Source organism: Panicum virgatum, chromosome 9K, assembly GCF_016808335.1.
Source record: "Panicum virgatum strain AP13 chromosome 9K, P.virgatum_v5, whole genome shotgun sequence".
Lineage (NCBI taxonomy): Eukaryota > Viridiplantae > Streptophyta > Magnoliopsida > Poales > Poaceae > Panicum > Panicum virgatum.
The window spans coordinates 70541820-70561499 of NC_053144.1; the positions used below are offsets into that span (position 1 = coordinate 70541820).

At 46.6% G+C, this 19680-nt stretch overlaps 3 protein-coding genes across 6 annotated transcripts; all 3 read right to left on the minus strand.

Moving 5' to 3' along the window:
• Positions 1–15: 15 nt before the first annotated feature.
• Positions 16–2652, minus strand: LOC120647601. Of its 2 annotated transcripts, none has more exons than XM_039924453.1 (4): positions 2271–2652; positions 2029–2177; positions 1012–1160; positions 16–896 (listed from the first exon to the last, which is right to left on the minus strand). In XM_039924453.1, the coding sequence occupies exons 1-4, from the start codon at positions 2478–2480 to the stop codon at positions 415–417; spliced, it is 990 nt and encodes a 329-aa protein (XP_039780387.1). In that variant the 5' UTR covers positions 2481–2652; the 3' UTR covers positions 16–414. The 2 variants fall into 2 exon arrangements, with proteins under 2 accessions (XP_039780387.1, XP_039780386.1); XM_039924452.1 differs by having other exon boundaries at positions 985–1160; positions 2271–2645.
• Positions 2653–6020: 3368 nt separating this feature from the next.
• On the minus strand, positions 6021–11041 carry LOC120647604 (protein NETWORKED 1C-like). 3 transcript variants are annotated; one of them, XM_039924458.1, is made up of 3 exons: positions 10771–11041; positions 9265–9590; positions 6021–7199 (listed from the first exon to the last, which is right to left on the minus strand). In XM_039924458.1, exons 2-3 carry the CDS (start codon positions 9374–9376, stop codon positions 6223–6225), a joined length of 1089 nt encoding a protein of 362 aa, XP_039780392.1. In that variant the 5' UTR covers positions 9377–9590; positions 10771–11041; the 3' UTR covers positions 6021–6222. The 3 variants fall into 3 exon arrangements, with proteins under 3 accessions (XP_039780392.1, XP_039780391.1, XP_039780390.1); XM_039924457.1 differs by having other exon boundaries at positions 9265–9594; XM_039924456.1 differs by having other exon boundaries at positions 9265–9605.
• A 349-nt stretch (positions 11042–11390) lies between these two features.
• LOC120647603 (THO complex subunit 1-like) lies at positions 11391–19349 on the minus strand. Its single transcript, XM_039924455.1, has 21 exons — positions 18993–19349; positions 18521–18604; positions 18248–18322; positions 17922–18012; positions 17631–17776; positions 17456–17527; positions 16310–16382; positions 16123–16188; positions 15944–15990; positions 15757–15828; positions 15496–15624; positions 15358–15423; positions 15009–15050; positions 14143–14259; positions 13964–14046; positions 13492–13558; positions 12948–13019; positions 12729–12779; positions 12114–12173; positions 11864–12013; positions 11391–11764 (listed from the first exon to the last, which is right to left on the minus strand). The coding sequence occupies exons 1-21, from the start codon at positions 19116–19118 to the stop codon at positions 11543–11545; spliced, it is 1911 nt and encodes a 636-aa protein (XP_039780389.1). The 5' UTR covers positions 19119–19349; the 3' UTR covers positions 11391–11542.
• Between the last annotated feature and the right edge of the window lie 331 nt (positions 19350–19680).

Genomic DNA, 19680 nt, shown 5'->3' on the forward strand with positions numbered 1-19680 from the left:
ACCAATCCACCACAATGGAATGAACAAAGCCATTTCTTTATTTTTTTTGAGATAAAGCCATTTTTTTATTTGTGCATAGGGCCAATACACATGCTGCTTGGCGTTTACCTTCTTTCCTATATGTATACAAAAGAATACCCCACAAGGCTCAACTCTCAACTTTAACTTATAACGACGAAACATCTGCTGCCGCCGCCGGCTTGGCACAGCAGATTCAGTACAGTATGTATGTGGGAGCTATGTGTCACTGTATCCATCATGCCATTGCAGCAGCATCCATCGTCCCTTGTGTGGCCGGGGACTCAGGAGGTACAGTATGAACCAACTCTTCCAGGCCCTTCCTGCACCTCCACTAAGATACCAAAAAAACAACCAATAAGTTTAAGGCATGTAGTAACAAAGCTATGAACCTCACTAATCTTTGGCAGCCTTGTTTCTCCAAGCAGCAATCGAATTCGGAATGCTGTCGAAGAGAGGCTTCGGGATGCCGTCGAACAGCGGGAGAGGAAGTGTGAGGGTGAACGCATCTGGTTTCAGGTTCCACTTGCTCTTCAACCATACCGACGCAATGCTGATGCTATCTGAATCTTGGAACTCCGGAGTGCTCGATGATTTCTTCACAGCGTGCAATCCGTCCCCATACGAAGGCATCCACGTCACCAAGAGATCTTGCTGGCTACTGTTCATATCTGCCCGACTGCCAGACTTTGGCCTCATGGCCAAACCCTGCCCGGTCCTCGCCAACAGGCTACCGCCATTGTCCTCCCTTGCTGTCAGCTCAACATCGGCTTTCTGGCGCCGCCTTATGGGCTTTTCAGCATCATCAGTCTCCCTATTTGCATCTCCATTCTCAAGAGCGAAGCTGCTAAATAAGCTTCTAGCTTTCCTATGATGACCTGGAGCCAGGCGGTTCAGAGTTTAAGTTGAGAAATTCAGTGCATCACTGGATCAGGAATCATAATCAAAGCAACGGTAAAGGAATACCTCTAATGTACGTCGTCATTTCAGTACCTTCATTGGTAGGGTTCTCCTTTGGAGTTGGTGTGAGGCCATAGTATCCCTGCAAGAGGCTCATGGACGGCGAAACTGTGCTCCGCGGTGGTTTAAGAAATGGATCCAAAGAAGCAGCATTTTTGGGTGGGCGACGCATAGTCCATTCTCTGAAACAAATCATACTGTTACTGCAGATAAAGCATGGAGTATACCTAGCCAAAAAGGTCCACCGAAATCAAGACTATTGGTCAGCGTTGTGAACAGGCGTCACACGGTAGCATCATTATATTCTAGACTACAAAAGGCAGCACACCATGTGCAATCACAACTAGGGGGAAGAAGTACTAACAATCTAAGCATCAACTAAATAAATATGATGTCATTCCACATCAAAATTCATCCAGAATAAAACAAAAGTTTCTGTATTTTGTCAATGGATTGTTGTCTAATGTTTTTGTAACTATCCAAAGGTTGTGTGGATGTATCTGTCAAGAATAAAGTGTGCGCAGTGATATAGAGAGTGGAAGCATGTGGAGGCTGGCTGCACATCTGTTTGCCAGGCAGGAATGCATGATCTTTCCTCCTCGCTGTTTCTCTTTGGGTGTTGCATCATTAGCAGAACAGGTGGCAGATCGCTTTGGAAGCTCAAAAGCAGAGCCTAGTTGCCAGCCACTAGGAGCCAGGTTAGTGCTCAACACACTCAAACTCAACAGTGTGGGTGCGAGTGTGAATCGTGAAAGGGGCAGTGGGTTTTGTTTGTCTCGGTCACCGGCCTGCCTACCACACCGGTTCTGAACGGCGTCCGGGCCAAACCTGCCAACCTTGCCATGCTTTGACTTGTGCTAGTCTGGTGGTGTACGCATGCAGGAGCAGGAGCGGTGAGCACAAATCAAAGTCAAAATCAAGCCCGAATTCGTGCAGAATAGTTGACGGCTGCCAACCTCGGCATCGGCATGCTTTGAATGCAATCACATTATCGGAGGTTTTTTAATAAAAATGGCGTATTTGCTGTGATGGGCGTTCGGAAATGGATACCTGGCGCGATATCGATCGGGGGAAGAGGAGGGAGGAGAAGTGGCAGCGGCGGCGGGCGGGTGCCTGCCGTGGAGCGGAACCCGGAGCGTCTTGTGCGCGAACATCTGCAGGTCGGTGGTGAGGCCGTTGGCGCGCTTGACATCGGTCACCTGCAGAGCACTAGTGTTGTTGGGCTGTTCTGTTGGCCATCCATGGCATGCATCCATCCAATCGAATAAAAAAGGATCGGCGAGGGCAAGTACCTCGACGCCGTACTTGATGGCGACGCCGGCGAGGGTGTCGAACCTGCAGACGCGGTGCAGGAGGTAACGGCCGCAGGACGACATTGGTGGCGGCGAGGGCGAGTGGTCGAGCAGGACCTCCTCGCGGGCGCTGCCGGTGCTGCTGCCGCCGTCCTCGTCTTCGTCGAGCAGGCGGCGGCGGACGAGGACCTGCTTGACGCCCATGCCCATGGGTGGGGTGGCGCGCCTGGCCCTGGCCCTCTGCCTCCTGCTATTTTTGTCCTCTCCTCCCGGCGTTGGCGCTGCGTCGGTGCCCGCCCGCGCCCGTGGCGGGCCAATAAACAACAGCGAGAGGAGAGGAGGAGCGGTGCGACCCTGCCGACCTCGTCTTCCTTTTCTTCCCTCCCTAGATCTCATCTCCCTGCTTTGTTACCGGGTCGGGTCGCACCGAGACAGAGTCGCAATTTGTGTGGATGGAGTGTTAGCAACGGTGTTGGAATGGTACGGCTAGGAATATCGCTCGTCATCGTCAGTGGCGAAGCCAGAGCAAATTAGAGCGGGATGCACTTGACTTGTGAGATCTTGTCATAGCAGCTTTAGTGCTTTCTTCATAATTTAACTTAGCTCTAAAAAATTGTATAGATAATAGTCCGATCTTTCTAAAACTCAGCCTATTAATTATCTAAACTAAAATTTGAGATTCTTTTATCTAGATATGGGCGGTGTGATAGCCATGGAGGACAGACAGGGAACATGGCCGCTTATTCGATCGCATGCTCCAGACCAGATGGAAGGCAATGGCACCATCACCATCCATCTCCATGTGTGTGTGTCAAGAATGATGGCCAAACTTGATGAACGGGTCTTGCTTGTCATCGGCAGTATCCAAGTTCACACCAACATTGTCTTCCCTTGTTGATTCGTACCTAACATTCTGCTTCTTGTATGAGTACAAACGCAAGGAAACCAACTTATTAGTCGTAGCTAGTACGGAGTAATTTTATTAACGATTCGCAAACGAGAAGCAACACGATAATGTCAACTCTTGTACCCTTTATATATATATATATATATATAATTTTGCTTGGTATGCATGCACAAGCAAGAGAATCGCCCGACGACTTCAACAGTTCAACTCATCAGCAGTATTGGTGTTAGTACAATCGCGAGCTGCATACACTTCTGACTTTTTTTTTCCCGATCAGTAGCCGTACAATACAATACACCCCGGACTAACTCACGGACAGTCAGAAACCGGTGTTTATCGATCCCAAAGTGTCCTTCGGCACTATAAGCAAAAAAATAAATATTTTTTTCACAGCAGATAGATACTCCTACCTAAAAGGTTATGCCATGTAGTACAATCTAGAAAACAAAAAGAAATTGATCCTGTACGAACTCTGAGTTACTACACTACTTTGAGACCCCTTTTAACTTGCTAGTATCAACAAATAAAGCTGTCCAGCAGCTCATGCAGGTACTCCATAATATTGTCAGCGAATTAAAACCCCGGGAAACTAGCAACAAGTGGGTTGTTTTATGCTGAACTAGATTCGAAGTACATGGAAAAAGTCGAATCCAGTCAGTAGCGTAGCGTCTCCAATGAATGATGGGTGGTCGTGGGCACATGCAGCAAGAGCCGGACCCCGTGGAACTTGAACGTGGTTAGCTTTCTGGTGAACACAAGAAGAAGAGGATGATGGAGTGAGATGATACAATACAAGTTGGTAGGCGTCTCTTTCTCCTTGCCCTGGTCCGCGGAAGCTGATACTGTTTCATGGAACAGCAGCAGCAGCAGCAGTCGGCTTCATCAAATCTGGGGACCTGACCTGAAAGGCTGATGTCCGTGTCCATGAAAAAGACAAGTGTGACCTGCGATGTTGAAGAGATGACCCGCCTAGCCTTGCGTCGGTGGAGGATCGGAGCTGATGAACAGAGCGCTGGTGGTCTTTCTACCGCTGCTTCATCTAACAGTCACTCCTTTTATTTTTCTATTGTAAATGGAATCGAATCAACAAACAAGGTGCCTTGCTGCCTTGATGGCAGCAGCGGACCCAGACAAGGAATGGGCAGGGCAGCCGCCAGGTTTTGCTCCGTTAACCACGGATATTAATAGGACGGCTTTGGGCTCTAGGCTTTGGAAAGTGTCGGCGTGCTCAGCTCATCCTGATGCAATGCAAACCAACTGATGAAATCCACACCACACATTGGTTGGATGTTGCATCTATCCACCAGCGAAACCATTTTTATCTTTTCTTTTTCCTTGCTATTACAGCTACTACTGTCAAACTCTGATTGAAATACTCATAGGCACAACAAGCAAAAACAGCGAGGCAGCCCGGCATCCACCAGATCAGGCCCAGCAACTGATGTGCCCATCATGCAATGCAAAATCATCTCATCTTAGATTCTTAGTACGAATGCATGCGATGCGTACACCAGAGAGAGATCAAGGATGGATAGAGATACTAGTACTCCAGTTTACTACTACTACTAACACTGTCGTGTATCATGATTAGGAGCACCTTAATCAAGGGACTAAATCATCATTAAAACGCAAAACACATATTAGTCAACCGGGTCCTCGAAGGCCTACAGCCTCCCTCCAATCTAGAAGAAATGAAAGGACTCAAAGAAACCCAATACGTATACGCGGCCCACGTACACAGTGCGGCCAATCTAAGCCCCCTCGAACCCACAGGGCGATCTCCGCCTCGCTCGAGGGCTCCCCGTCGAGACCCTCCAGGATGCCCCGCATCTCCGTTTCGTTCGAGGGTAGCGAGCCTACCCTCGAGAGAGCAGACTGCCTCCGCCTCGCTCGAGGCCACCCTTCGACGGAAAAGGACAAACGGCCCTTCCGCTCGCCCGCCGTACGGAGGCATTAAATGCCAACCCCTCCTCCACAGCGCTCGGGTCAGACGGCGTCAAGCCGCCATTCCCCACAGTGGCTGTGACCGGAGTCCCGTCCGCCAAATCCGGTCACTGCTCCGCCATTCCGGACGCTGCGGCGCCACTGTGGGAACCTGCGATGCTGTGCGAAACGTGCTTACCACTGCTACGACCACTGTGCCGCCAACACCCCATACCTCCTTCATACTTTCCCCTCAGCGGAACACTCGAACGGCATGGGCACAACCCCCGGAAGCGGTTCCGACCTTGATCAGGACGAGACCCTGGCCTGCAGGACCCTCGAAACATCGCCACGCCACGCCCATAGGACGGTACCCCCTACAGCGACCACCACGCCGCCCGCTGGAGCTACAAGGACGTCGGCGCGATCTCCGCAAGACCAATGACGACGCCCAAGACAACTGCCACGCTAGGCGCCATACTCCGCAGTATATTTTCTACAGTACTCGACCACTACACCCCCACGATTCAGAGAGAACGACGACTTTCGCGATCTCCTGTGCATGTACACCGCCCTTCCCTTGTGCCTATAAAAGGGGGAGGCGGACTCTATCTTAACAAGTTGATCTGGCAAAACACAACACTCAACAAGTTGATCTGGCAAAACACAACACTCAACACCGCTCACAGAGCACATACGCTCTTCTGAGCCCCGATATTTGCACTCGCCTCATTCAACTCCTCCTCTAGCAAAGACCTAGGAGCTTCTCTTCCTCTCTCGTCTCGCTTGTACCTCCTACTACAGGCACCTCCGGTGCAAGACAGTACAGTGCTCCCGCACATCCCTTTGCTGGACGAACAGCCCCACGACCGGAATCAGGATAAACCCGTGCGTTACTGTGTTACCTCTTGCATCAACCATTTGAGACGAGGAACACGCAGTATCATCAATATAGTCAGGTTCGGACCTCCGGGTCAGCACACCGACAAACACGTACGTCATTATAGTATATACTTTACCCCGTTACCCGCTAGCATCACTGTAATTAATTAATTAATTAATACTCCTACCACGATGATATCACCGGAACCCGAACTGGAACCCTTCCGCCCTTGTCTACTTCTAGATGCCGAAGAAGCACCCGCCGCCGCCGTAGTACTTGCCGTCCTTCCCCTTCATCTGCTGCCCGACCTTCCTCACCGCCGCCGCCGGGGCGCACGGCGTCCGCTCCGACGCCATCCGCACCCTCGACCACCACGACCCCTTCCGCCGCGCCGCTGCCGCCGCGGCCTCCTCGGCCAGGCGCCGGTTCTCGGCGCGCAGCCTCTGGATCTCGGCGGCGGCCGCCTTGCGGTCGGCGTCCCACTTGGCCATGGCCACGTGGCACTCCCGGTTGCGGACCTCGAGGCCGTACATCTGCGCCTGCAGCGCCTCGATCTTGCGGCCCAGCATGCAGACGCGGTGGTCCTCCCGCAGCTTCCCCACCAGCCGCGCCATCTCCGCGGCCCGCCGCCGCGTGTACCCCAGCTCCGCCGCCGCCGCCGCGGCCTCCTCCTCGGCCGCCGACGCGCGGAACCCCAGGCGCGCATTCTCGCCCAGAAGCACCAGGCGCTCCGACTCCAGCACCTCCACAAGGCTCCCCTGCAGCTCGATCTTGCGCGCCGCCTCCGCGCGCCGGCGCTCGGCCTCGTCCGCCAGGATGCCCCGTTCCACCCACGCCAGCACCAGCTCCGCCACGATCAACTCGGCCTCGGCGTTAACATCGCCATCTCCATCGGTGAGAGCCGCCGGCGGCGGGTGCTGGAACTGGAAGGAGAGCGAGCTGTCGGCGTCGGAGGATGAGTCGACGTCGGAGGAGCAGCTGCTGCAGTCGGAGACGGCGGCGGCGTGGTGAGGGTGAGGCTGAAGCCGCTGCTTGTGCTTGGCGACGGACTGGGCGTAGCGGTCGGCGAGGCAGAGGTAGCGGTGGTGGAGGTCGGTGAGGAGCGCCAGCAGCTGCGGCCGCTTCTGATAGTAGTGGTCGGCGCGGTCAGCGAAGGAATGGTCGGGGGCGGCGTCGTCCACGTCCACGGCCAGCGCGCGCACCCGCTGCTCGATGTCTGCACGCAAATCGAAAGCATTTCAGACGAATGGCCCGGATGTCATTGTCAGCAGCACGATGAACAATGCAGTAGTACAGAAATAATTACTATACACAAACTAGCCTTGTTTACATGCATAAAATTTTAGAGGTAAAATATTATAATATTTTTTGTTTATATTTATTAATTATTGTCCCGTGTCATGAGTTAACTAGACTCAAAAGATTCGTCTCGCAAATTATAGACAAACTGTGTAATTAGTTATTTTATTTAGCTACATTTAATACTCCATGCATGCATTAAAAGATTTAATGTAATAGAGAATTTTGTAAAATTTTGGAATTTTGAAGGGAACTAAATAAGACCCTAGTTGTAATAGATTAAAGCGATGATTGCAATCACTCTATTCGTTTTGCTGTGGTTGATGACTGGTGCTGATTTATTATAAAAGAAAAATACTACTGGCTGATGTCTAGTGCTGATTTATTATTAGAGAAAAATACTGCTGACTGACTAGTAGTTGCTAGCTGGGGCTAGTTTGGTCTGGCTGATGTCTAGTGCTAATTTATTATTAGAGAAAAATACTGCTTACTGACTAGTGGTTCGTAGCTGGGGCTAGTTTGGTGTGAAAAAAAAATAATGATGGCTGAATTCAACGAGCACTCTGCGGAGTGTTACGAGTGACCTGACTTGACTCACGGTAAGCATGCATGTGCGTGAGATGGGGGCCGGCCAGGCCTACTTTTGGCCCGGCGGCATTGACATGACATGACGAGGTAGCAGTAGTACAAGTAGTTTTCCGCGCCCAGGGCGGATGGATGATGCGTTGACTTGGAATTATACATACTTTGGGCCGTGTTTGGTTGAAATACATGTAAATACTGTAGCAATTTTGACCACTAATTTAGAGTATTAAATGAAGTCTAGTTACAAAACCACCTCCACAACCCCCTGTAAATCGCGAAACGAATCTAATGAGGCATTTGACCGCGCGATTAGATGATGGGTACTGTAGCATCACTGTAACAAATCATCACCTAATTACCGTCACTAGATTCGTCTCGAAAAGTTACACCCATCCCTGAAAAGGTTTTACAAATAGACTTCGTTTAGTACTTCATGCATGCGAGAGTCTCTTATCGAAAAACGTGCGCGAAAAATTTTAGTGGTAACCAAACACGGCCTTGTCCTATGAGTAGATGACAGAGAGAGGGAGTTGGGTTTCAAATTTCAAATTTGAAAGCGCGGCAACCTACTACAGGTGAAAAGAATGGAGAAAACCCAAATGATAGAGAGAGAGAGAGATTCCAAGAGGAAGCTAGGGAACAAAGGCAAGGGCGCACGTCGTCTAAGGATTTGGCCCTTTGCCTCCTATGACGCTATGCGTGCACCGTCAGGTGAGGTCACCTCCTCCTCACCGGATTCCAGCAGCAGCAGTGGCTACCATCACCATCGGCATGGCCAAGACGAGGCATGAGGACACCATGGCCAGGGACGGATCATGGAAACACCCCCCCCCCCCAGGCAGAACTAGAATGAGTCCTACCTCTACCTGTGCCGCTGTGCGTCATCAATCCACTGCGTAGCGTATCAAAGGACACCCGTGACTGACCTCCTGAGTCCTCACAGGTGAATAATACTCCTAGGTGATGCTGCATGATCATCCAGCCGCCTCACTCACACAAAAAGGAAGGAAGGAGTACGTCACGTACTGATGCAGGCTGCAGCACATTTATTATACTAATTACTACTCCTATAATGCAGTGCCGTGCAGGCTCGGATCTTCAGTGGCTGTGGGCTGTGGCTTTCATTTTCATTACTGCGCCCCACCTCGACCCCAAGCAGAGAGAGAGAGAGAGAGCGCGCGCATCACAGGGGGAAGATAAGATAAAAGCAGGAGGTTTTCGATGTTGTAAAAACTAGTCTAGTCCCTTGGCTACCAACGTTCCTCCAAATTTCATGGTGATGACTGATGAGGTACAGAACAAGTACATACTACACAGGTACTAGTAACAGCCAAAAGCACAGTCTAATCTACTACTCTAGTTAGTTAGGTGGCACGACGAGAGACGGAGATGCTGACCTGCGATGGCCGCTTGCAGCCAAGGCGGGCACGTGGGCAGGCGGCAGCTCACACTAGTCGCACTCACAGGCGGCGTCTGCTGCTCCTCCGCCGACTCCCGCAGCATAGCCATCAGGCCTACCTCCTCACGGGATTCGCCTTGTTTTTCTTCGATCCTGGAGCTGCGCAGTCTGCAGCAGGAGCCAGCAGCTCGCTGCCTCGCTTCGCTTCCCTTCCACCCCTGTCCCCAGGTGGTGGGTGTCCGATGGGCGGCGATGGCACCTGTCTGTCTGTCTGTCTGTCACGAGCAGCTCCAGAGGTATGAACGCCCTAGCAACACTGCCAGCCTTCCTGCATGCAAGCTGTATATATATGAATCAAGTATGTAGCACAAGCACAAGATACACTTTACGGTAGTAGTAGTGTGTATATATGTCCAACTGTTTGCAGGGACACCGAGAAGAAAAGAATTCAACAGTGCTGGTAATATACGGCTCAACACACAATTCCACAGTAGACTGTGGCCTCGCCTGGGTAGGAAGGAATAGTAGCAACACGACACGCGAGGCGAGGTGTTGTCGCTGTAACGTCGTGGCCGTGCTGCCGGAGCCCGGTCCGGTCGGTCCAGGCCTTTGCGTGGCGTCTGCGACATGGCGCGGCTATCGATGCCCTTGACCTTGGCCCCTACATGCGCGTGCCGTGTTGGAGTCAGTAGAGTGTGTGTGTGTGTGTTTTCAGCGCGGCTCGGCTGGGAGCAGTCTCAGTTCAAATGGTGTTCCAAACAAAAAATATGCTCCTAGTACTACTACTTTCTTTTTATTGCGTTGCAGTTGAGGAAGGTAATTGAGTACTCAAGGTAATTTCGTGGGCGGCCAGGATAAAAATGATAAGCACAGCTTTTTTTATACTCAAATAGGCACAGTTGAGTTGATCAGGATGTAACGGCTCTGCTGGCTCTGAGAAACAAACCAAAAAAAAAACTCCCCATTGGCCTTTGCTTTGCACGCAAAAGGGAGTAGCATGTACTAGTAGCAGTGCCGCGCAGTGGAATTATTTATTGTCCTCTATCTAGTCTAGTCCTTCCCACGAGTTTTAACTGCACAAAATAGGAGTAACTACTAGCGCTTCTAGTAGGAGTGCTTCTTTGCTCCCTTTTTTTCTCCCACCAAAATAAAAATTACTAGTACGGGGTAAAATGCGTTACTACCACCATTCTATGACTAGAGAGATGGCTTGCGAGACAATTCAAAGGTCTAATAATCTGCTACTACCATCTACTGTAGGACCCAATGCAAGAAGAGAGGGAGGAGCGACGACCCGAGGCTACGATACAAGATTCAGCGTGCTTGACAAATAGGAGTACCAGCCAACAACATCTCAAAATCCGCAGGTTTGCGACGCGTTTCTCTTCCGGAAAGGGAAGGATTGGCGGACACCAAGAACAAAGGGGCGCGGCCCAGAGAGAGAAAGACGGAGGGAGGGAAGGATCATTAGTTAGTCTGCAAGACAGCAAAAGGGTGGACTTACAGGTTACTGCAGCAGCTTAGATTGTAGTAGAATGAAGAGGGCAGCTACGGAGGGGGAGGAGAGACCGCCATTCTTCCTCTCTACTATCTTCTTCTTGCAGTTGCAGGGCAAGGGTGGCCCTTCCTGATGAAGCTCTCTCCTTTTGATCTCTGTGGAGACTGTGGAGTGTGAACAGGGTGACAAGCCCTCTCTCCTCTCTGCCTGTACTGGAAGACAAGTTTTTGCCTGTGCTGGAAGTGCGTGAAAAGGGAGCCCAGCCTCAGCTGATGAGGCCGGCCACTGCATATATAGGACCAGTCACAGCGGCACTCCGCCCACTGCTGCGCTCGTGACCCTGCACCGACCGTTGATCAGAACCGTCCGGGTGCACTGCGCCGGAGAAAACGGACGGTATTGAGTGGTTCACCGGAGGTTGCTTGGAGGAATCCCACAAACCAACCAACCAAAATTGCTGATCGAGCTGTTTGTTCGAATTGTTTATTGCATGCAAGGAGATCAACTCAAAACAAGCTGTACCTGTGAATTTGAAGAAGGTTGCCGGGATCTGAAATTTATGGAAGTAGTTGAGGTTTCGAATTTCAAAACTCGAAATCCATATCAATGATCAGACGAGAGGGCCGTGCAGTCAAAATAAATAGCAAATAATAATATGCTTATATATATGTACGCTCATGGTTGCACACCCAACAGGGGCATACGGATCCGAAACAATTTAGTCGAAAATATTGTCAGAATGGTACAACATTGTCCTGATGAAATACTATTTCAGCTTCTATTTCTCCCCGGCACGAGCATCCCTACTAGTGGTTTCAGTTTTCATGATATCATCAGCATCAGTTTCAGGCTCGCACTGTCCGCTTTCAGGCCCAGAGACTTCCTCAGGGCTCCGCTTCTGCCCATCCTCCGCGGCGCCATTATCAGAATCCATAGGTACCGCCCCTTCCTCTGGGTCACCCCCGCTGCCACCACCATCAGTTTCAGGCGTGGCGGCAACCTGCACAGAATCCACAACAATAATCTAAACATGCTACTGTTAGTATCTATGAACACTGAAAAGAAAATGTGTCACGTATGCTGCAGAACACACATGTACCTGTGGCTCTTTGGGTTGGGCTGAAGCACCTTTTGAATCTTCCCTTTTCAGTCGTTTGACCTTTTCAGCAGGCTTTGAAGAAAACTTGGCATTTACTTCAGGTGGCAGGAGTTCTGAAGGTACAACTCCTTCAATCCCGTAGTCTGAAAACTGAATTGGACATGGTGATTCTTACCTATAACTCATTCAATCTTACACTATTGCACACATGAAATAATCATGTTGTAATGATCCACAGCATATTACATACCCGGGCAAATCCATCCAAGTCCTGCCTGGCCGAAAAGCGTAACCCTTTCCAGCAATACACCTGTCACACAAAATCTGCTCTTGAGACCAATCTACTATCTACATGGAAGTTAAACATGACATGATATTTCCCACATCAAGATATAAATATGGAACACCAAAAGAAAATGGCATTTATGAAATCAGTGCCCATGGAACAAATGACGGCTTGTTTGCATGAATACTGGCATCCGGCAAGCTTTATCATTTTTCTTTTGAGTGTGAATGGGGTTAATATAGGTAACAAACCATGTCAGCATTACGCCGGTAGATCAAGACATCAGGCAGGGCCACAGGGTGAGCTCTGACATAACAAGAAGTCTCCTACACTATATATATTAGTTAAAGGCACAGATTCCTCCTTCAACATTTCTCGAAACATTTGAGAACCATACTGATATTATGGAAGTTTACTCAACAAAAGGACTGTAAGTTCCAAGTTGCTTTTATAAGGAAGGGCTTAATGCAGGGTTCACTTTGATCAATTCAACAGAAAGGTTGTGAAACCCCTCCCATCAAGTCAGATTTTAGAATGACCAGCAATTAGTATAGTTGGGAGCCTGGGATACAAACTTACCCGATTGCTTTTGTGGTGATACTCCTCTTCAATTCCAGCGGATGGATCCATCTGCATGTTTGATAGGTAAACTCTAAACTGTCATTACAGCACTGTTTACAACTTCATTTGCAGCAAAAGAACAAATGAACAAAGTGAAAAATAAACATCAACTATAATCCCATGGAACTTTCCACTTTCTTAACAGAAAAAGGGCAGAAAAAAAGCCAAAGCACTTACATCTTCAGCAAGTGGTTTCCAATATTCTGTAATTGATGGCATGCGGACTCGGTCAGGATCAGTCAAAACATTCTACAGTTCCAATAAAAAAAATAAACGTGAGTGGTTAAATTAAATGTCAAAGTTGCACAGTGAAAAATAAGTGGTACAAGTACACGAGTACAGAAGAAATTTATGTGAAAGAAGTATAGCAAGCGAGCAGTGCCCTATATAGCCTGACATTTTTCAAATAACACAAATGAAGTGTTAGCTTTAATCTCTTTAACAAGTTGGGAAATACCTGACTAAAATAGATGTTTTTAGACTAGTTAAGAAGTTGCAATTCATTGACATTGAGAACTTATAACACAAGTACTACCCCACTGTCCTACTAAGGCACTGGCACCAAAACTTGCTACACTATATACAAGCAGAAATGGAGTGCAAGCGGCAAGCACCTATCTTTCAGTATGAACGGCCTCAAACTGATATCGACGGCCCCACACTGATAAATTTATGCGATTTCAGTACTAAATAAGCACTATAGTGGGGAAGATGTACATACAGGGTTTTGTTCTGCCCATTTCCAAAGTTGGCTAAGCTCTTTGTTTCCCAGTCTCCATCTTGGCTTCCTAAAATGAATGAAAGAAAGCACGCATTATCACCTTACTGCTGATAGTATAAAAAGGGATTAGGGGGAAAAAGAAAAACACCAACGAGCTTTCAGATTGCAACAGTAACCAAATACTTAAGTTTTGTGCAAAATATCCCATGATTTCTTTTACTTAGCAGAATCCTAAATTTGAACAATATGATTGCTTTCTGAGAAATAAGTATGTTTCACATTGAAAACTTAAAAACTTCTGTTATTGCAATTTCTCTCTTCTTTTTCCAAAACAAATCTAGAGCAATAAATTTTGATGTGATACCATTGACTGACAGTCAAGGATGCAGCGGTACGATCCTATAGAACAGATCCTGTTCAAGTAAAAAAGATACCATTGACTGACAGTGAGTGCCTTAAGCAAGTAGCATACCGTTTTCTGCCTCCACCCTGACCTGACTTCTTTTCAAAGGGTGGTTTTTCAAATGCGGGACACCCATCGCGCTTCCACCAAACCTTTTTAAGATGTATCCAGAGGGATGAGAATCATTGTTTGTGTGAGTTCCTATAATAGTGGTAAAAAATTTGTACCATGTGCAGTTAAAAGCATACCCAATTTTTCTCCCGCTCAAGAATATGTTCAACGCTTTTCAGAAATTCTTTCCCTTTCGGTGGAATAACCTCCAGAAGCTTCTTAACACGCTCTTCACAGGATTTGATTTCCTCTTTCTAGTTGAATGGAAAATATACAAGACCATTCATAGTTGAACCATGGTGAGTCAAAAAGAAAAAACTTAGCCAGCTGGAAACTATTCCAAGATTATCTTCCTCTATACACTGATTCAGTCAATATGGCTAAGTTTTCTTTATTGGGTGAGGATCAGTTAGTGTTGGTTGACACTGTTAAAACAGGTAGTACCACCAATTTACTCTATGCAACAGCCAACTTATCCATATATTTTTTTTGGGGAGCAATCTTCAGCTCATTACAAACAATTAGTTTTATCCACACCCAAAGGTTCGAGAAATATCTATGAACTGTAATGTATGAATAATTTGAACTTGGTATGGATTTATCCATGCATGCAGATGAGATGGGAGTAAAATTGCCCTCATTGTGTTCAACTGGGGCAGGGGAGAAGTGAGATGATGTGGAACATTGGGATAAAAATATTCTGGATTATTCTGGATGCAACTTGATATTTCTAAATTGGAGAACCTAACGATCAGACCGCCAACGCTTGACACGGCATTCAATTATTTATTGTTCAGGGCTCAGATAAAGATTGGAGGAAGAGTATCCAGTTTCTATGGACATATTTACAAAAGTCTTATCTGCAGTCTAGTAGATGCAGGCACAACATGCGTAAAATGAACAAGGGATTTCATGAGAACTGATACAATGGCAAATTAGCTCTTGCCAAAATCACAATGACGAAGCACAGTTATGAAACGAGATGTCAAGTCTCAGTGCTGACCATGCCCCCTGTAGGACCTTCTTTGTCATTTTTTCCAGGTGCCTAAGCAACAAAATAACTTCATCAGCAGTCTGCACTTCATTGATTGTAACAGGCTAGTCAAATGAAATGGTCAAAAGCAAAATAGTACGGATACACAAAAACAGGGAATATTATAGTGAATATAATAAATGATACAAGCGTGTATGGAAGAAATAATTATTTCTATTTGGGAATATTATAGTGAATATGATAACACAAGCATGTATTGAACACTGACACACATATTTTTATTTGTTTATGATTTTGCACTGTACTGTGGTGGACTGCCAACTAAATGCCACTATTTCATCATTCCAAACTAATGTACCTTGAGGTAGTCAAAAAATATAAGACACTGTACAAGGATGTGGCGTCGAAAACTTGGGTCCTTCAACTGAAAAGATGGAATGTATCAGAACAGTGGACACTAAAAGTAAAGCAGAGCCACCTGATCATAAGTTTTTACCTCCAAACCCATCAATTTACTGCTAGTCAGGTACTTAATATTGAAAGCGGCATCTTCCTCCTGGTCAAGATTGTTAAGTTTTCCATCATCATCACTAAGAGGCTGAGCTTCAAATGTACTCAACACAACCTGGAATGAAGTTAGTGATTATCCTAGTATGAATCAGATATTCAGATGTTTCAGAATGAGCACACAGGACACTGAGAAAAACGAGAAGGAAGCATGTCATTGGAAGTTAACTGTATAAACTACAATTCGTACCGCCAAATTAGACGAGAACTTTAGCCATTTTGCTGGGTTTGTAGAAGTCAAAGCTGGGTTACTGAAATGCTCCTAAAACATAAATATTTGAAAAATGACTATTAAACAAAAAATACTGATGTAGAATGTAGGACATTGAGTGATAATTTCCAATTAAATAGAATGACAGGATGCGCCAAATATCAACCTGTAGACTCCAGAGGGTCTTGTAGAAGTTGAAATCAACAGAGATTCCTGATAAATAGAAGTATAGATCAGGATGTAGCATTTAGGACTGACACATACTAAAATAAGTGAAGGTAGGACAAAAAAAGCTTGCAGAGGTCCAAAATAAAACATTACAGAACATAAATGAGTCAAACTCACCATCCATAGCATCTTTTTCATACTTTGTTACGTTTGATGTGTTGAAAACTCCCTTAATGTTGAGAGCTGATAAAAATAGACAAATAAAGTGAATGGTGTTTCAAAGTCAGTTATACACAGTTAACCAATAAGAGGCAAATAAGTGAATAACGCAAGGTTGGGAAAAGGGATATTTTAACATGCAAACCTGAACGCTCCGATAGTGGGAAAAAATGCGCTAGAAACATGATAATGCGCCCACAGAACACCACATCATTTGCCTGAGATATTTAAGGATGAAGGAAATATCAATGCTGGCTCAACAGAAGAGTAAAATGCACCAAGATGCCATTTAGGTCCATAAATTATTACAATGAAGGAAATGGCATTGCTGTCAAGCCCCCTCAATGTCAGTTGTTGTGTACTCATGCTAGCACAAATAGCACATTTACAAGTTTAGGGATCTGAGTCTTCAATTTAAAGTTTAGGGGAGCGGCAGGGCAAGTTTAAGGATCAGTGGAGCATTCTACTCTTCAGAAAAAAGAAAAATAAAAAAAAGTGCTGAGGAAACTCTAGTAGATAGAAAGAGTAATAGATGAAGGCATTCATGAGGTTAAAAGGGCCATCTCTTCACAAGGTACAAGATTTTTGTGTTATGGTACTGAAAGCGAATATGGCACGGGAAATTAGTGGATTGATTAGGCGTGGCACGGCGAGGGGCCGGCGCGCTAGGGCAGCAGAAGAGGAATCCAAGGGGAACCCAGGACTCTTGATACCATGAAAGCGAATATGGCACGGGAAATTAGTGGATTGATTAAACAGGGGTACAGAGGTGTACAATATATAGGCAAGGAGCGTCTAGGGTTTATAGAAGGCACCCTAATCAACGGAGATCCTTGCCTATTCTAAATCAATCACAAGAAAACCCTAAGGCAGCCCTAGCCGCATGGGCTGGGCGCCATGGCCCAAAGGCCAGCCCACTAATCACCTTGCTAACAGGTACAATACTACACTAGATCATTTGGCTTAGAGAAAAGTTGATTAGCAAAGCTCTTACTGAACACACTTTGCAGTTCACTTTAGAATAATCAGTATAATAGACAAGATAACAAGGAAATGCGCCTAGCTCAGTTGGTGGGGGCTCTTAGACTCAAATTTGGGTGCCTATTTATTATTTATACAGTCCCACCAAGTTCCTCCTAGGTCTGTTGATTTTTTTTGTACTTCTTTACAAGTCATCTAGCAAGTCAGCTGGCTAAAAGAACAGGTCCACTTAATGTCAAACTGAAATTTGAAAGCAACAGCAAATAAACTTCAAAGAGTAATAAGAAATAATAGAACAAATGAATCTAACCTTTGATAATCTTCGAAGAAGTTGGTTACAAGTCCTTAGCATAACTAGTTTTCCACGTCCAAAAAGTTCTTGCTATAAACAACCAAACAAGAGAGTCCATCAGCAAATACAGAAACATGCGTCTTCTATACCTAACAGAACTAACCAAACAGAATAAAATAAGGATCACAGTTACCTTCCCCAGTACATCTTGCTGGCTCTCAATATAACCAAAGATATCTTTGCAGTCTTTGATTGTTGACATTTCAGTTAGATCTTCTAACAGCTGGAAGACCATACCACCCTCGACATGACCTCTTTCGCAAAGGTAAAGAACAATATCTAACAGGACAGAAATTTGATTTCTCAGAACAGAAATTAATGCTACATAAGCACCACATAGCGATCAGAATTCTGAAGTTGATGCCTAGAGGTCCTCAAATAGATACGGTTTTGAACAAAGAATAGTGCAAGAACTGCAACTGACCAAGAAGGCGAGTTATAAGGCAATTGCTTTCTCCGCTATCCAAGGAGTTTCCGTATTGCATAATCTTTTTACCTGATTGGACTGCAGATGACTAAGAATACAAGTATAAAACAGAATCAGTAATCAGTAGTTTCTAGTATTGCAAGTAAAAAATGCACCTAACCTTCCATTTTCTACTAGAAATCTGTAGGAAAACCCTGCTACCCAGAAACACGGTATTCCTAATGATGCAGTGGTCCCGAAAAATGCAGGTGCCTATAACAATCCCTAACAATTTTATCATTAGGTGAGAACAAAGATTCGTGTAGCCACATAAGAAACCTTACCACAAGTTCCTGCAGCAACGTTCGAAGAGCATTTTCCAAGGATTGGTTCTCCTCTAGGACCAGCACTGTTTCCTTCTGCGAAATGAGAAATGAAATACGTATGTCAAATCGGATGAGTAACTGACCCCCAAACTGCATGCAAATCAGACACGTAACTTATCTAAGATACAGGCATTCAGTAAAGCCAGGTAAAATAGAGTACAATGATAACATGCATCACAAACAGAAACGGCACATCATCATCAATCAAGATGACTGATGAATACTATATACCTGAGGTTTAATTGCTTCCTGAACTGTCTGAAGGGCAAATGTTTCTGGGGGTTCAGTCCTAGAGAGCGCACTCCGGAAAACTCCCTGCAGAAAGCATGAAATCACATCTGGCCAAGAATATACTAGTTGTAGAGCATTTTCATTAAACTTTTGAGCCATAACATAATTATACTTGTAAAAGTTCCCTCATTATTCTAACTATGCCCATTCCTAACTGCTGATATACCGCATTAATGGGTGTGTGCAGCCTGAAGTTTCATGCTGATCTGCAACCGATATTTCGAAGCAAGTCGAAACAGGGGTGGAAAAATGACGATGCATCAAGGGCGCTGCATCTCGATAGCACTAGCAATCACAGAAGCCAGAAGCCTTGGTCCTATCCTACCAAGATAATAACGGCCGAAAACCCCAAGCATGAGGGCAGCTAGGGTTGAGGAACGATGCGGGACCGCGGGAGGGACTGTGAGCTCACGATGATGCGGTCGCGGTCGGCGTGACTGGATACGGTGGATACTGCGGTGGATGAAGGAGGCCGGTCCTTGGACAGGAGGATTCGGAGGCCAGCGTTCGACGGCGGCGGCGGCGAGGGCTCCGCCATGGTGAGGGCTTCCTGGCTTGGGGGAGATCTTCCTGGGGGTGGAGCCTAAAGCACCAGTTCGGGCCAGGAAAGCAACGGGACCTGCCTTTGCCGCTGTGTCTTTAGCTAGGCAAAGTGGCGGCGAGCACCGGGTGCAGGCCGGCGGGCGGCGGCGGCGGCGGCGGCGATTCCAACAGAAAACGGCAGAGGAGGAGAAGGAAGGCTGAGGCATTCTGCATGGACTGCGGCCCATAAATGCGCCAAGTCCAGTCCAGTTCAAGAAATCTCTTACCGTTGGCCCAGTTTGCATTTAAGTTCGCGTGATTTTTTTTAAGATATAACATCACGATGAAAGTGAAACTCTTCATTCCGTTCTTTTTTTTTTTTGAAAAACTTGCAGGAGCACCGCATTGTCATTTAAGGGAGGTGAAGCAGAAATAGAGTTCTACAAGTTCGATATTACATAAAAGGGAGGCACTCAAACTCTGCAACTAACAAAGCGAAGGAGAAACATAACATACACTATGTTCTGCTGGCTGCGGCTGGTGTTGGATTGTGAGAGAAAATTACTGCTGGTGGCTGG

What these genes read in the sequence shown, in the direction of transcription:
- LOC120647601 (XM_039924452.1), bottom strand. Translation starts at nt 2,480, where the DNA reads ATGGGCATGGGCGTCAAGCAGGTCCTCGTCCGCCGCCGCCTGCTCGAC. An exon ending in CCATCAAGTACGGCGTCGAG is followed by an intron (nt 2,178 to 2,270) that starts GTACTTGCCCTC and finishes AGTGCTCTGCAG; the next exon opens with GTGACCGATGTCAAGCGCGC. An exon ending in CCCGATCGATATCGCGCCAG is followed by an intron (nt 1,161 to 2,028) that starts GTATCCATTTCC and finishes GATTTGTTTCAG; the next exon opens with AGAATGGACTATGCGTCGCC.
- LOC120647604 (XM_039924458.1), bottom strand. Translation starts at nt 9,376, where the DNA reads ATGGCTATGCTGCGGGAGTCGGCGGAGGAGCAGCAGACGCCGCCTGTG. An exon ending in GCTGCAAGCGGCCATCGCAG is followed by an intron (nt 7,200 to 9,264) that starts GTCAGCATCTCC and finishes ATTTGCGTGCAG; the next exon opens with ACATCGAGCAGCGGGTGCGC.
- LOC120647603 (XM_039924455.1), bottom strand. Translation starts at nt 19,118, where the DNA reads ATGGCGGAGCCCTCGCCGCCGCCGCCGTCGAACGCTGGCCTCCGAATC. An exon ending in TTCTTCGAAGATTATCAAAG is followed by an intron (nt 16,383 to 17,455) that starts GTTAGATTCATT and finishes TAAATATCTCAG; the next exon opens with GCAAATGATGTGGTGTTCTG. An exon ending in CAGGGTGGAGGCAGAAAACG is followed by an intron (nt 13,559 to 13,963) that starts GTATGCTACTTG and finishes CATTCATTTTAG; the next exon opens with GAAGCCAAGATGGAGACTGG.